Source organism: Cervus canadensis, chromosome 1 (genome assembly GCF_019320065.1).
Source record: "Cervus canadensis isolate Bull #8, Minnesota chromosome 1, ASM1932006v1, whole genome shotgun sequence".
Lineage (NCBI taxonomy): Eukaryota > Metazoa > Chordata > Mammalia > Artiodactyla > Cervidae > Cervus > Cervus canadensis.
In genome coordinates this window covers 72,114,226-72,130,169 of record NC_057386.1, presented here as the reverse complement: position 1 = coordinate 72,130,169, position 15,944 = coordinate 72,114,226, and the positions used below count along the sequence as shown (strand labels likewise).

Genomic DNA, 15,944 nt, shown 5'->3' with positions numbered 1-15,944 from the left:
ATTAAAATTCATCTTTCAACCCCTCTTTCTTACTCTTTTCTTCTTAACCTTTTCTCCCGTTTTCCCCCTCTGTGCTGCATTATTGTTACCTTCTCAGACCAGTCTTTCAGTTCACGAACTCTTTCTTCAGTTGGGTCTAACATACAGTTTAATGTATCCATTGAATTTTGTATTTTGAATATCTATATTTTTCATTGCTAAAAGCTCTGTTATTTTTCAGGTCTACCTTTTCTTATTGATAGTATCTTTTTTTTTTTAATTTTATGTTCCTTCTTTTATGCCCTTAATTATTTAATTTTCTTTAAAATATTAGTTGATGATTCTTTTTTAATTTTCTTACCATTTAAATCATGGAAAAACAAAATTCCAGTCAATTTGTGGATTTTATTGATATGGGACATTGCCCCCTCACTTCAAATACAAACATATGCTGAACAAAATAGTACAAACAAAATTAAATAACTGAATTATAAATTTTTAAAAGAAAATATGCAGGAGCTAAAAATGAAGAAGGACCTTGAAGAGTGGTGTTATGGGTTGAATTGTGCCTTCCCCAAAACTCATACATTGAAGTCCTAACCCACAGTACCTCAGAATATGATCTGATTTGGTATTAGTTTCACTGAAAATGCAATTATCTGAGTTAGGATAAGGTCATAATAGGAGTAGGGCAAGCCCCTAATCCAATATGACTGATATCTTTATAAAACAAAGAAGTTTAGACACAGACACACACATGTAAAAAACATCACATGAAGATGAAGGCAGAGGTTAGGGCGATGTTCTTACACACTGCTGCTGCTGCTGCTAAGTCACTTCAGTCGTGTCCAACTCTGTGTGACCCCATAGACGGCAGCCCACCAGGCTCCACCATCCCTAGGATTCTCCAGGCCAGAACACTGGAGTGGGTTGCCATTTCCTTCTCCAATGCATGAAAGTGAAAAGTGAAAGTGAAGTCACTCAGTCATGTCTGACTCTCTGCAACCCCATGGACTGCAGCCCACCAGGCTCCTCCGTCCATGGGATTTTCCAGGCAAGAATACTAGAGTGGGTTGCTATTGCCTTCTCCAATTCTTACACACTAAAGAACATCAAAAATAGCTAACAAAGCACCAGAAGCTGGGTGAGAAGCTTGAAACAGATTTTTCTTTCCGGGCCCTTAGAAAGAACTAAGCCTGCTGACACCATGATCTCAGACTTCTAACCTCTAGAACTACAAGACAATATATTTTCATTGTTTAAGTCACTCAATCTGGAGTACTATGTTACAGTAGCCCTATCAAACTAATGAAAGTGGTAAGCTGAAGCCAAAAAAAAGAGAGGTTCACTAAGTAATGAGGACCAGTGATAAGCCTTACTATCCAAGAGCTAGAGTGTCAAACCTGGGAAAGAAAAGGAATTCAAGGCTAGACCTTTATCCCGGGAGGTAAATCAGAACTGCATACATAAGGTCAGAGATCCAAGAGTGCTTCTAGTAACTAAAAAAAAAAAAAGACTAGACAAAATCTACTAACTGAGCAGTGGAAATAAAGTGTATCTACCTAGAGCTCTGGGCAGAAAAAGAGTCTACATATAAAGATCTTATCACCTACGAATGGAGATAATCTTACTTGCTTCTTTCAAATGGATGTCTTTTATTTCTTTGTCTTGCCTAATTGCTCTTGTAGGACTTTCAGTACTATATTGAATTGTTTTTGCTCAGTTGCTAAGTCATGTCCAACTCTTTGGGACCCAATGCTTCCCTGTCCTTCACCATTTCCCAGAGCTTGCTCAAACTCATGTCCATTGAGGCAATGATGCCATCCAACCTTCTCATCCTCTATCACCCTCTCCTCCTCCTGCCCTCAATCTTTCCTAATATCATGGTCTTTTCCAATCAGTCAGCTCTACGCATCAGGTGGCCAAAGTACTGGAGCATCAGTTTCAGAATCAATCCTTCCAATGAATATTCAGTGTCAGTTTCATTTAGGATTGACTGGTTGGATCTCCTTGCAGTCCAACGGACTCTCAAGAATCTTCTCCAGCACTACAGGTCAAAAGCATCAATTCTTCACTGCTCAGCCTTCTTTATGGGCCAACTCTCATATCCATACGTGACTACTGGAAAAACCATAGCTTTGACTTTTGACTGTATGGATCTTTGTCAGCAAAGTGATGTCTCTACTTTTCAGACATTGAACAGACATAGCAAAAGCAGGAATGCTTACTTTTTTCCTGATCTTAGAGGAAAAGTATTCAGCCTTTCATGATTGAGAATGATGTTTGCTGTGGATTTTTTCATATATTTATATTATTTTTATTATGTTTTTCAGGTAGTCTCCTTTTGTTCCTAGTTTGTTGAATGGTTTCCTCATGAAAGGGTCTTGAATTTTCAGTTGCTTTCTCTGCATCAATTAAGAGGATCATATGGATTTTTTCCCCTTCATTCTGTTAATGTGGTATATTACATTGATTTTCATATGTTAAATTATTCTTGTACTCCAGAAATAATCCCACTTGGTGACAATGTATAATCCTTTGAATATGCTATTGAATTCAGTTTCTTAGTATTTTGTTGACAATTTTTGCATCAGCATTCATAGGATATTGGTCTACTTTCTTTTTTTGTTGTTTCTTTTTCTGGCTTTGTTATAGGGTAATGGTAGCTTTGTAGAATGAATTATGAAGTATTTCCTTCTCATCAGTTTTTGGAAAAGTTTGAGGATTGATATTAATTCTTGTTGAAATGTTTGGTAGAATTCACCTGTGTAGTCACCAAGTCCAGGGATTCCCTTGTTAGGAAATTTTTGATTAATGATTCAATTTCATTACTAGTTACAGGTCTATTCAGATTTTCTAATCCTTCATGATTCAGTCTTGGTACATTTTGTGTTTCTAAGAATTTGTTCATTTCATTTAAATTATCTAATTTGTTGGCATACAATCACTTATAGTACTCTCTTATAATCCTTTTAATTCTAATAAAGTCATTAGCAATGTTTCCACTTTCAGTTCTGATTTTAGTAATTTGACTCTTCTCTCTTATTCTCTTAGTCTAACAGTTTGCTGTTTATTAGCTAACTTAGCTAACAGTTTGTACATTTTGTTGATCATTTCGAAGAACCAACTTTTTGTTTGTTTTTTTTTTGCTTTAATTAGAACATTTATTGAAACATTTTATTTGAATGTATCACACCCATTTTCATATTTTCATACCCATTTCCATACTACAGATAACTTTTTGTTTTATTGATTTTATTGCTTTTCTATTCTCAATTTCATTTATCTCTGCTCTACATTTTATTATTTCCTTCTTCTAACTTTGGGTTTAGTTTATTCTTCTTTTTCTAGTTTCATAAGTTGTAAAATTAAGTTTATTTGATTTATCATTTTTTTGGTTTTTTAATGTAAGTGTTTATAACCATAAATTTCCCCCTTAGCACTGTTTTCACAGCATCCCATAAATGCTTTCTTTTTGTGCTTTCATTTTGATTTGTCTCTGTCTTAGTGAGCTTGGGATGTTGTAACAGAAAATCATTGATTGGGTGGCTTAAGCATAAAAAATTTATTTTCTTACAGTTTTGGGGAGTGATCAGTGCCTACAGAGTTGGTGTCTGGTAAGAACTTTCCCTTTGGGTTTTATCCTTACTATGTGCTAACATCACTCTTCTTATGCATGTGGAGAGAGAGAGGGAGAGAGAGACATAGAGACAGAGACAGGAAGAACTCTCTGATATCTCTTTTTATAAGGCACTAATCCTATTGGATCAGGACACTGCCTTCTTGCCTCATTTAACCTTAGTTCTTCCCTAGAGGCCCCATCTCCAAATACAGTCACACCAGGGTTAGGGCTTCAACATATGAATTTTGAGAGGACATAAACCTTAAGTCCATAACATTATGCCCTCAAAATTCATGTCCTTCTCACACGCAAAATACATTTATTCCATTTCAACAGCCCAAAAGTCTTAACACCAAATTCTAAAGCTTAAAGTCCAAAGCCTTATCTGAAAATTATCTAAATCATATATGGGTGAAACTCCAGGTACAATTTGTACTGAGGCAAAATTCCTGTCCAGCTGTAAACCAGACTGGTCATGTTTCTCCAAAATAACACTGGTGGGACAGGCATAGAATAGACATTCTCATTCCAAAAGAGAAAAACTGGAAGAAAGAAAGGGGTGATGGCTCCCAAGCAAGTTCAAAATCTAGCAAGGCAAATTACAGTAGATCTTAAGGCCCAGTTATAACACTATTTTGTTTGATGCTCTGCCTTCTGGACCCACTGTTAGGGTTGACCCACCTTCTGGACTCATTAGGGCAGAGGCCCCAACTCCACAGCTCTACTGGGAAGAGTCATGCCCCTGCTGTTCTTCCAGGCAGGAACTTGTCCCCACAGCTCTGCTGGGAAGAGGCTGTCTGGCCCATTGAAATTGAGGCCATGACCCTGATGATCTCTGAATTACCTTCTGAACCATTCTTCCCTTTTCCTGAAGAATAGCACAGTTCACAGCCAAAGAGCCCTACTGTCCTTTCCTATAAAATCCAAGAATCCCAAAAGCCTTCCTTCATTTAGTTCACCCCTGTCCCCTGCCATTCAAACTGGTAGTGTTTCTGCTCTTATAATCCCATAATATTTTCATTGAGTTACAGTCTAACCACACTCTTGGTGTTCTCTTTACAACACGCTTTCTTGTTTTCTGCAATACGAAAAGGCCAAATCTTTTAAGTTCTGGTTCTTTTTTATTTAACAATCCCTTCTTTAATTCATAGCTCTCCTCTTGCATTTTACTATAAGCAGTCAAGAGGCCCCGGTCTCACTTTCAACATTATGCTTAGAAATCTCCTCAGCTAAATATCCAATTTCATTGTTCACAACTTCCATGTTCCACAAAATACTAGAACACAAGTCAGTCAACTTCTTTGCCATTTTATAACAAGGATCGCCTTTCTTCCAATTTCCAGTAAACTGTTTCTCATTTCCATCTAAGATCTCCCTAGAATGGCCTTTAACATCTATATTTCTATCAACATTCTCTTTATGATTATTTATGTAATCCCTAAGAAGGTGGAGGCTCTCCTCTTTGCTTTAAGATTCCTCAGCAGAACACCTTTAACATCAATATTTCTACCAACAGTCCCCTCATGGCAATTGAGGCTTATTTCTTTTTAGCATGTATCCCCAAATCTTCCAGCCTCTACCCTTTACCCAGTTCCAAAGCCACTTCTATATTTTCAGGAATTTTTTTTTTTACAGCAGCAACCTACTTCGTGGTTCCAAAATCTGTCTGCTAGGGCAGCTATAACAAAATATCACAGACTCTGTTGCTCAAGTAACAATAATTTACTCTCTCACAATTCTGGAAGCTGGGAGGATCAAAGTGAGAGCTCCCTTCCTAGCTTACAGATGGTCACCTTCTTAGCGTGTCCTCACATGGCCTTTCTCTGGTGAGTGAAGAAAGAGGAAGATAGAACTCTCTGGTGTTTCTTCTTATAAGGATACTAACTCTACCAGATCAAGGCCCCACACTTACTACATCAGTTCAGTTGAGTTCAGTTCAGTCACTCAGTCATGTCCAACTCTTTGCGACCCCATGAATCGCAGCACGCCAGGCTTCCCTGTCCATCACCAACTATTGGAGTTTACCCAAACTCATGTCCATCGAGTCAGTGACATCATCCAGCCATCTCATCCTCTGTTGTCCCCTTCTCCTCCTGCCCCCAATCCCTCCCTTACTACATCATTTAACCATATTACTTCCTAAGAGTCTCATCTGCAAATACAGACCGTCAGTTGAATTTTCAATATATGGATTTGAGGGGGACACAAACCTTCAGTCTTTTATAGTCTCTAAAACACAAACACACACACAAAATGTGATTCACTCAGTCTTATCCAACTCTTTGTAACTCCATGGACTGAAGCCCACCAGGGTCCTCTGTTCATGAAATTCTCCAGGCAAGAATACTGGAGTGGGGGAGGGGAGTTCAGACTGGGGGACACATGTACACCCGAGGCTGATTCATGTCAATGTATGGCAAAAACCACCACGATATTGTAAAGTATTATCCTCCAATTAAAATAATTAATTTAAAATAAAAAAGAAATAAAAATATTATAATATTGCATAATATATTATTATCAATACAAATTGTACCAAAATTTATCATCATTAAGAAAAAAAGAAGAATACTGGAGGGGGTTGTCATTCGCTTCTCCAGGGCATCTTCTTGTCCCAGGGATCGAACCCAAGTCTCCTGCATTGCAGACAGATTCTTTACCATCTGAGCTACCAGGGAAACACATAATAATAGTCTCTAAACACTTTCTAATTTCCCTTGTGATTATTTTCTTTAATCCATTAGTTGTTTTACTTCCACAAATTTGTGAATTTTTCAGTTTTTTTCTTTTGATTTTTAACTTCATTATACTGTGGTCAGAGAAGATACTTTGCATTGTTGTTGTTGTTGCTCAGTTACCCAGTCATGTTCAACTCTTGGCGACTCCATGGATTGTAGCACACCAAACCTCCCTGTCCTTCACCATCTCCTGGAGTTTGCTCAAACTCATGTCCATTGAGTCAGTGACGCCATCCAACCATCTCATCCTCTGTCATGCTCTTTTCCTCCTGTGTTCAATCTTTCCCAGCATCAGGGTCTTTTCTAATGAGTCAGCTCTTCACATCAAATGGCCAAAGTATTGGAGCTTCAGCTTCAGCACCAGTCCTTCCAATGAATATTGAGGGTTAATTTCCTTAAGGATTGACTGGTTTGATCTCTTGCAGTCCAAGGGACTCCCAAGAGTCTTCTCCAGCACCACAGTTCGAAAGCATCTGTTCTTCAGTGTTCAGCCTTTTTTATGGTCCAGCTCTCACGTCCGTACATGACTACTGGAAAAACCATAGCTTTGACTATGTGGACCTTTGTAGGCAAAATAATGTCTTTGCTTTTTAATATGTTGTCTAGGTTTGCCATTGCTTTTCTTCCAAGGGAGCAAGTGTTTTTCAATTTCATGGCTGCATTCACTGTCCACAGTGATTTTGGAGCCCAAGAAAATAAAGTTTGTCACTGTTTCCATTGTTTCCCCATCTATTTGCCATGAAGCGACAGGACCAGATCCCATGATCTTCGTCTTTTGAATGTTGAGCTTTAAGCCAGCTTTTTCACTCTCCTCTTTCACTTTCATCAGGAGGCTCTTTAATTCCTCTTCGCACCATAAGGGTGGTGTCATCTGCATATCTGAGGTTATTGATATTTCTCCCTTCAACCTTCATTCCAGCTTGTGCTTCATCCAGCCTGGCATTTTGTGTGATGTACTCTGCAAGGTGACAATATACAGCCTTGTTGTATTCCTTTTCCAGTTTTGAACTAACGCATTGTTCCATGTTCGGTTCTAATTGTTGCTTCTTGATCTGCATACAGGTTTCTCAGAAAGCAGGTAAAGTGGTCTTATATTCCCATTTCTTTAAGAATTCTCCCCAGTTTGTTATGATCCACCCAAAGGCTTTAGCGTAGTCAATAACGCAGAAGTAAAGGTTTTTCTGGAATTCTCTTGCTTTTTTTTTTTTTAATCCAATGGATGTTGGCAATTTGATCTCTGGTTTCTCTGCCTTTTCTAAATCCAGCTTGTACATCTGGAAGTTTTTGGTTCACATACTATTGAAGCCTAGCCTGAAGAATTTTGAGCATTACTTTGCTAGCATGTCAAATGAGTGCAAGATAATTGTACGGTACCTTTATCTTTAGATCTATTGAAATTTCATTTGTGATGTAACATATGTCTATCCTGGAGAATACTCATCTCAAATTCACTTGACAAAAATGTGCATTTCATTGTTATTAAACAGAGTGTCCTGTTTATTATGGTTTACTGTATTGTTCAAGTCCTCTGTTTCCTTAGCATCTGGTTGTTCTATGCGTTATTGAGAGTTAAATATCTTTGGCCACCTGATGGCAATGAGCCAGCTCATTGGAAAAGACCCTGATGATGGGCAAGATTGAAGGCAAAAGAAGAGGGAGGCAGAGAATAAGATGGTTAGATGGTATCACTGACTCAGTGGACATGAATTTGAGCAAAATCCAGGAGATAGCGGAGGGCAGAATAATAGCCTGGCATGCTGCAGTCCATGAGGTTGCAAAGAGTCAGACATGACTTAGCAACTGAAAAGCAACATTGTTGTCTCTATTATTGTAGAAAATGTCTCTTCAATTCTGTCAATTTTTGCCTCATATATTTTGATGGTCCATTATTAGGTGCATAAGTATTTATAATGGTGATATCTTATTGATGTACTGAATCTTTTATTAATATACAATGTCTTCATTTGTCTTTTGTACCTTTTTGATTTAAAGTCAAATTTGTCTAATATTAATATAGCCACCCCTGCTAACTTTTGATTAGTATTTTCATGGAATAACTTTTTCCATTCTTTCATTTTCAACCTATTTGTGTCTTTGGGTCTAAAACGAGTCTCTTGTAGACAGCAGTTAGTTGGCTCTGTTTATTAACACATTCTTCCAATCTCTGTCTTTTGATTGGAGAGTTTAATCAGTTTACATTTAAAGTCTTTGTTGATAAGAGGGACTCACTTCTGTCACTTTGCTATTTGTTTTCTATATGCTCTATAGCTTTCTTGTCCCTCATTTCCTGCATTAAATCTCTTTTGTAAAAATTTAGCTAATTTTTCTACAGTGAAATGCTTTCATTCTTTTATAATTTCCTTGTATGCATATTCTATAGCTATTTTCTTTGTGGTTATCATGATAATTACATTTGACATCCTAAAGTTATAATACTCTAATTTGAATTCATACTGACTTAACCCCAAAAACATTTTAAAAAACTGCTCATTTATAGGTATGTCCCCACTTCTTTCAGCTATTGGTGTCACAAAATTTTATCTTTGTATATTGTGTGTCCAAAACTTAAACTAATAATTTGTTTTGTGAATGCATTAGCCTCTTGAAATTATGTAGAAAACAAAATGTGACGTTACAGACAAAATTTACAATACTTTTACACCAAGAAATTTAAAAAATGTATTAGTCTCTTAAATCATGAGGAAAACAAAAAAATAAAAGGAATCATAGACTATTGTTCAGTTCAGTTCAGTTCAGTCGTTCAGTCATGTCTGACTCGTTGCAACCCCATGAACTGCAGCACGCCAGGCCTCCCTGTCCATCACCAACTCCCGAAGTTTAACCAAACTCATGTCCATTGAGTCAGTGATTCCATCCAACCATCTCATACTTTGTCATCCCCTTCTCCTCTTGTCTTCAATCTTTCCCAACATCAAGGTCTTTTCAAATGAGTCAGCTCTTTGCATCAGGTGGCCAAAATATTGGAGTTTCAGCTTCAACATCAGTCCTTCCAATGAACACCCAGGACTGATTTCCTTTAGGATAGACTGGTTGGATCTCCTTGCAGACTATTGTTACAGTAATACTAACTTAATAAATATCCATATGCTTACCTTTACTAAGATCTCTATTTCTTCATAAAGTTTCAAGCTATTGTCTAGTATCTTTTTGTTTCAATAGGCAGGACTCCCTTTAGGATTTCTTGCAAGGCAGGTCTCATGGAAAAGAAATAGCTCAGATTTTGGAAATGTCTTAATTTCTCCTTCACATTTCAAGGACAGTTTTGCTGGATATAAGATTCTTGGTTGATAGATTCTTTCTTTTAACACTTGAAAATATACACGCATTGCCTTCCTGCCTCCAAATTTTCTGATAATAAAACTACTGATAATCTTATTGAGGACACTTTGTGTGTTACGATTTGCTTGCCTCTTGTTGCATTTAAGATTCTCTTTGTCTTTTACTTTTGACCTTTTCTTAAAATGTATATATCAGTGTGAACCTCTTTCAATCCATGCTACTTGAATTTCATCGACCTTAGATGTTTATCTTCTGTCTTTCACCAAATTTTGGAGATTTCTGGCCTTTATTTCTTCAAATAATCTCTGCTTCCTTTTCACTCTTCTCCTTGCTGTACTCCCACAATGTGTAAGTTGTCCCACATGATGATGTCCCACAGGTCCCTTAGGATCTGTTCACTTTTCTTGAACTTTCTTAATTTTTTTCTGTTCCTCAGACTTGATAATTCCCATTTTCCTGTTTTCAAGTTTGCTGACTCTTCCTTCTGCCTGTTCAAATATGACTTTGAATTCCTCCAGTGAATTTTTCATTTCAGTTACTGTACTTTTCAACTCTAGAATTTCTTTTGGGCATCTTTTTAAATTTTCTCTTTATTGGCATTTCCGTTTTGTTCATACATTGTTCTTATGATTTTGCCCACAGCTTTCTTTAGTTCTTTGAGTATTTTTACAGCAGTTGTTTTAAAATCTTTTTTCAGTATGTCTTTCTTGTCTATCTCAATGATAGTTTCTATTTATTTCTTTCCTATGATTGGCCAATATGTCCCTGTTTCTTTATATTTCTTGAGATTTTATTTTGTTGAAAATGGATTTGAATCTAATAATGTAGTATCTCTCAAAATTAGATTCCTTCTAATTCTCCTCCTTTCTAAAGGGTCTGCTTGTTTTAGTTTTTGTCTTATTTTGATTGTTTTAAGCTTGCCCTGAAGTGTAAACTTATGGTCTTTGCAGGGCTTTTCTGAGCCTGTGCCTTTTCCTAGGCATGTGTAATGACTTTCTAATTTCCCCTGGATATGCAGTTCTACTTTTGAATGTCCTTTTCTTCTATGTCTGACTTCAAAAGAGGAAAAAGAGAAAAATGAAGGAGGGTAAAAAAAGGAAGGTGCCAACTCATTACCTTCCCTGGAATTCACTTGAACCAGAGGCAGAAAGACTTTCAACACTGGAGGGGAGTGGTACAAATAATAGTTGGTCACCTCTGTGTCTGCACTTCCATGATGAGGCAATCAGAAGAAGCAATCAGAACACATCTTCAATATTTAGAGTACAGAGTCCTCAATGCCTACATTTGCTCTTGCAAATTGCATTCAAGCTGCTCCAAGATCAAGTACACAGCTGTCTACCTTGGCTGGGACTTTGGAGAGGGAGGAGCTGCTACAGTGCTAACAGTTGAAATCAATTAAAATTAACTGCAATTTACTGTCCAAGCCTTTCCCTGGAAGCTGCAAGCTTTCTATAGACTCCAGATTACAAAATAATTGCATCTTCTAGTGCAGTTGTTTTCTAGGTGAGAGGACAGATTTCTGGTGCTTTCTACTCTGCCATCTTCCCAGAATCCCCCTCCTCAGTTAAATATTTTTTAAAAATACAGAGTCTGCAATTATCAACATTGCTGTAACTGAGGTGTTTTCTTTCTTTTAAAGTAAAAAAGAAAAAAGAAAAAGTTAACATGACCACCTGTTTTTACTTGGAAGAAATTCTAGAGTGCAAATGTATTTATATGGAATAGTGCTTCATGACATCATCAAAAAACCATGATCTGACTTCACGTGGTTCCTATAAACATACAAATATTATTCCTAATGATGCCAAGATTCTGTGATTCAAAATGTGGAGTGAAAGGGGAGAGAAATGAGATCTTTATGAGAAACTTACATGCATACGAAATCTGGACTCTGAGAGAGCTAACATTCATGCTATACCTTGGAAAATGAACAGAACGTGATTTATTCATTCACTCCTTTACCCATTCATTCATTCACTCAGGGAATATTTATTGCATGCCATTATGTCCCAAGCACTGTCCTAGACAATAAAAATACACAATAGTGAACAAAAAGACAAAGTCCGTTTCTCTCTTACATTCTGACAGACACAAAATAGTAAACACAACAAATGTTATACACTATTTTCAAAGGCAGGGATCATAAAGCGGGGAAAGGGAATAAGGAGTGTCAAAGTGGGGAAAAGTGCTGTTATTTCTTCTGCAGTGTTGGAAGCCCTCACAGTAGTAAATAATCTAATACAGTTGAATTATAGTTAATTCAGTCAGTAGTCAAGCCTTCCTTTCAATCAGTTAATATGCAACACCCAAATTAGCCTAACTTTCTCCACCTGGAGATTCTTTTGATCTTTTTTTCCTTATTAAATTAAAGTGTACCAAAATGCTGTGCTTGTTGCTTAGTGGATCAGGCAGTGTGATGTACACAAACCTGAATAAATACCCCTCCACCCCCACCCAGAGGTGCATGCAATTATTAGAGTGATTCTTTAAAGAACTTGTTAAAATGCCAAAATAGTGCCACAGAAAACACGTCAAATAAAGATTGAAGTTTTCTTTATGAAAAAAAAAAGTGTTTAACGAGGGTTTATGGGGTTTTATAAAAACACCTTAACACCTTACAGACCTAAAGGGGAAAAAGCTCTATTTAAGTATCATGCACCAATAGCAGACCACCCAATGTTGATGACTAGAAGCCTCAAACAGACCCATCCCTGGGAGCCTGTGTGGAGACCCTAATTTTATGGTCATTTTAATTGTATTTGGGTTATTACCTCATGCCCCAGAAAACACCTACAGTATTTAATAAAAATGAGCATAGAACACTGTTCTAGTTAAAGTATGTATTAACCAAAATCATAAACTAAGTATGCTTCGCCATAAATTAACTGGGTGTTTAGTGTTTCTTTGCCTTTAAGTTAAATTTGTTTTTTATAACATGGTAGGCTTCACTATGTACCAAATCAATGTTAATTGACTTAGCATTTGACACAATCTCCTATCTCTAGCTCATACAATCACAAACACACCTGTCCCACATACTATAAAGTGATAAGTACAGTTAATCAACCCTCCATATATTAAAAAGAATGACTATAAAAATCACTGGGAAAAAAATTTTAATTCAAAAAAAGTTTTAATGTAAAAAGTAAAAAAATTAATCATTGAGACTGAAAAATCAAACAAATCTTTTTTTTAAGAACAGGGTGGGGGAAAACTTCATTTTTCATTTGTCTGGAGTCTAGTTGTAGTGGTACTACTTACATCAAAGTTGATTGTCATTCAGAAAGTTGTGGTCTTCCTCTGCAGAACAAAAGGAAGTATCTTGAAAAACTGAATGCCTTCATTTTACATTTGTCTCGAGTCTAGAAAGTGGATTCTTACTAATTTTTTGCTTCAGTGTTCTACAGAAAGTAAATTATCAGACGAAGACAGCATATAGAATACAGAACTGATGTTCCCTACCACCACCACTGACTAAATAGTCCGGCAAAACTCGATCAAATACTAATTTGTAGTTTCTTCTATTTCCTTGCCTGGTCATCCCATAATCCATTAAATTTAGATCTGTGCATTCCTTCCCCTGAACCATCACACCAAAGGAGTTCTTCAGTTCAGTTCAGTTCATTCTCTCAGTTGTGTCCGACTTTTTGTGACCCCATGAATCGCAGCAAGCCAGACCTCCCTGTCCATCACCAACTCCCGGAGTTTACCCAAACTCATGTCCATTGAGTTGATGATGCCATCCAACCATCTCATCCTCTGTCACCCCCTTCTCCTCCTGCCCTCAATCTTTCCCAGCATCAGGGTCTTTTCCAGTGAGTCAGCTCTTCACATCAGGTGTTCAAAGTATTGGAGTCTCAGCTTCAACATCAGTCCTTCCAGTGAACACCCAGGACTGATCTCCTTTAGGATGGACTGGTTGGATCTCCTTGCAGTCCAAGGGACTCTCAAGAGTCTTCTCCAACACCACAGTTCAAAAGCATCAATTCTTCTGCGCTCAGCCTTCTTTATAGTCCAACTCTCACATCCATACATGACCACTGGAAAAACCATAGCCTTGACTAGACAGAACTTTGTTGACAAAGTAATGTCTCTGCTTTTTAATATGCTGTCTAGGTTGGTCATAACTTTCCTTCCGAGGAGTAAGCGTCTTTTAATTTCATGGCTGCAGTCACCATCTCAGTGATTTTGGAGCCCCAAAAAACAAAGTCAGTCACTTTTTCCACTGTTTCCCTATCTATTTGCCATGAAGTGATGGGACCGGATGTAGTTCTTAAGTATTCCCAAATCTCCTAATTGCCAAAACTGCTTGTGTCTTTTTCAGTCAAAAGTGGTTTGACTTCTCTGTAACTTCTACCTTATAAGGTGGATCACTTCTTCCTACATGAAACCCTTTCCAACGTGGGTTTCCACACAATCACCATCCTGGATCTCATCCTCCAGTGTTCTAGATCCTTCTCAGTCTCCTTTGCAGGCTTCTTTTTCTCTGATCATCTTTTAATTACCGCTGCTGCTGCTGCTAAGTCGCTTCAGTCATATCCGATGAGCCTATAACATCCTGGACATTCTTCTCTTTTCATTCTGCAAACGCTCCTTCAGTGATTCTGTAAATCTTATTAGTCTACTGACTATTCAGTTACTTTCAAATTGAATGTGTGATGTCTTCCTCCTCCATGAAAAATCCATTCCTCCCCCAGTGTTCCTAGTCTCAGTAAGAACAGATATCACCTATCAGGTGCTGGTGCCAGAAATCAAAATGTCAGAATTCTCTCTTTCCTTTACCTTCCATGTAGAGTTACCCGATTTAGCAATTAAAAATACAGGACACGCAACTGAATTTTAATTTCAATAGGCAATGAAGGGACTTCCCTGGTGGTCCAAAGGTTAAGATTTTGCCTTGTCTTGCAGGGGGCGAGGGTCCTATCCATGGTTGGAGAGCTAAGATCCCACATGCCTCATGGACAAAACAAACAAAATATAAAACAGAAGCAATACTGTAACAAATTCAATAGTGACTTTAAAAATGGTCCACATCAAAAAATATTTTTAAAAAATGAATAATTTTGTTTTGTTGTTGATGTTCAGTCACTCAGTCGTGTCCGACTCTGCAACCCCATGGGCTGCAGCATGAGAGGCTTCCCTGTCCTTCAACAACTCCTAAAGTTAAATTTTTGTATTAATACTTCCCAAATAATTAAATGTAACTGTATTTGGCAATCCTATCTCTACATCTGGGTTTCCCAGGTGACACTAGTGGCAAAGAATCCACCTACCAAAGCAGGAGATGTAAGATACGAAGGTTTGATTCCTGGGTTGGGAAGATCTCCTGGAGAAGGCAATGGCTACCCACTCCAGGATTCTTGCCTGGAGAATCCCATGCACAGAGGAGCCTGGTGGGCCATAGTCTATGGGGTCACACAGAGTCAGACACGACTGAGCATAGCACAGCACCTCTAAATCTAATCAAACATTTTGCTCCTAAATATTTCTCAAATCTTCTCATGTCCCTTTATTTCCCACAGCTTTCATCCTAGATTTAGCCACCATTGTCTCCTGCTTAGATCTCTAACATAACCTCTCAAACAGACTCCCTGAATGCTCCATGACCCCGTAAAATCTACTCTCTACACAGCAGAGAAAATTTCTAAACGACATGAATTATATCATGACGACATATCCTTATTTCCTCTCCACAAATTCCTTATTATTAACACATCAATATTGACCTCTGTCTACCCCCTCCAGCCTACTTTTTAGTTCTTCTATTGAGTTTATTACATTTTGGCCACAATTATCTTATTTCAATGCTTCAAACTCTTTTAGAGTCTTCCTGCCTTCACACAGACAACTTTCACTGCCCCAGCTTTATAGACCACTGATAACATAATTTTTAAAGAAATTTATTGAGGTGAAATTCACACAGGACAAAATTAACCATTTTAACACGAATAATTCAGTGGCATTTAGTACATTCACAGTGTTGCACAAGCGCTACCTCTATATTGTTCTAGATATTTCCATCACGCCACTGTAAATCCTTTAGGGAAATCCCTGGTAGTCCAGGGGTTAGGGCTCCATACTTCCACTCTGTGCTTTCAATCTTTGGTTGGGAAACCAAGATCTGCAAGCCACGTGGCATGCCTCACCCCTGGAAAAAAAGTCAAAGTAAAGGCCTTTACTCAGTAAGCAGTTTCTCTCTCTTCCCTGCTCGCCTCATCTCCCAGCATCCATCACACTGCTCGCTCTCTCTGTGTATTTGCATATTTCAGACATTTCATGCAAATACAACAGAACCATACAAT

At 37.7% G+C, this 15,944-nt stretch overlaps 1 protein-coding gene across 2 annotated transcripts in view; it reads right to left on the bottom strand.

The window, feature by feature from the left end:
• Positions 1-15,944, bottom strand: part of ANAPC10 (anaphase promoting complex subunit 10) — a 212,051-nt gene that overhangs the window by 78,396 nt on the left and 117,711 nt on the right. Inside the window, exon 5 of one of the 2 annotated variants that reach the window (XM_043485365.1) lies at positions 15,559-15,790. The exons of the other annotated variant lie outside the window; for it this stretch is intronic. Coding sequence (XP_043341300.1) covers positions 15,785-15,790 — 6 coding nt within the window. The 3' untranslated portion in view covers positions 15,559-15,784. Of the gene's footprint in view, positions 1-15,558; positions 15,791-15,944 lie in introns of those variants that run through there. 2 annotated transcript variants of the gene reach the window in all.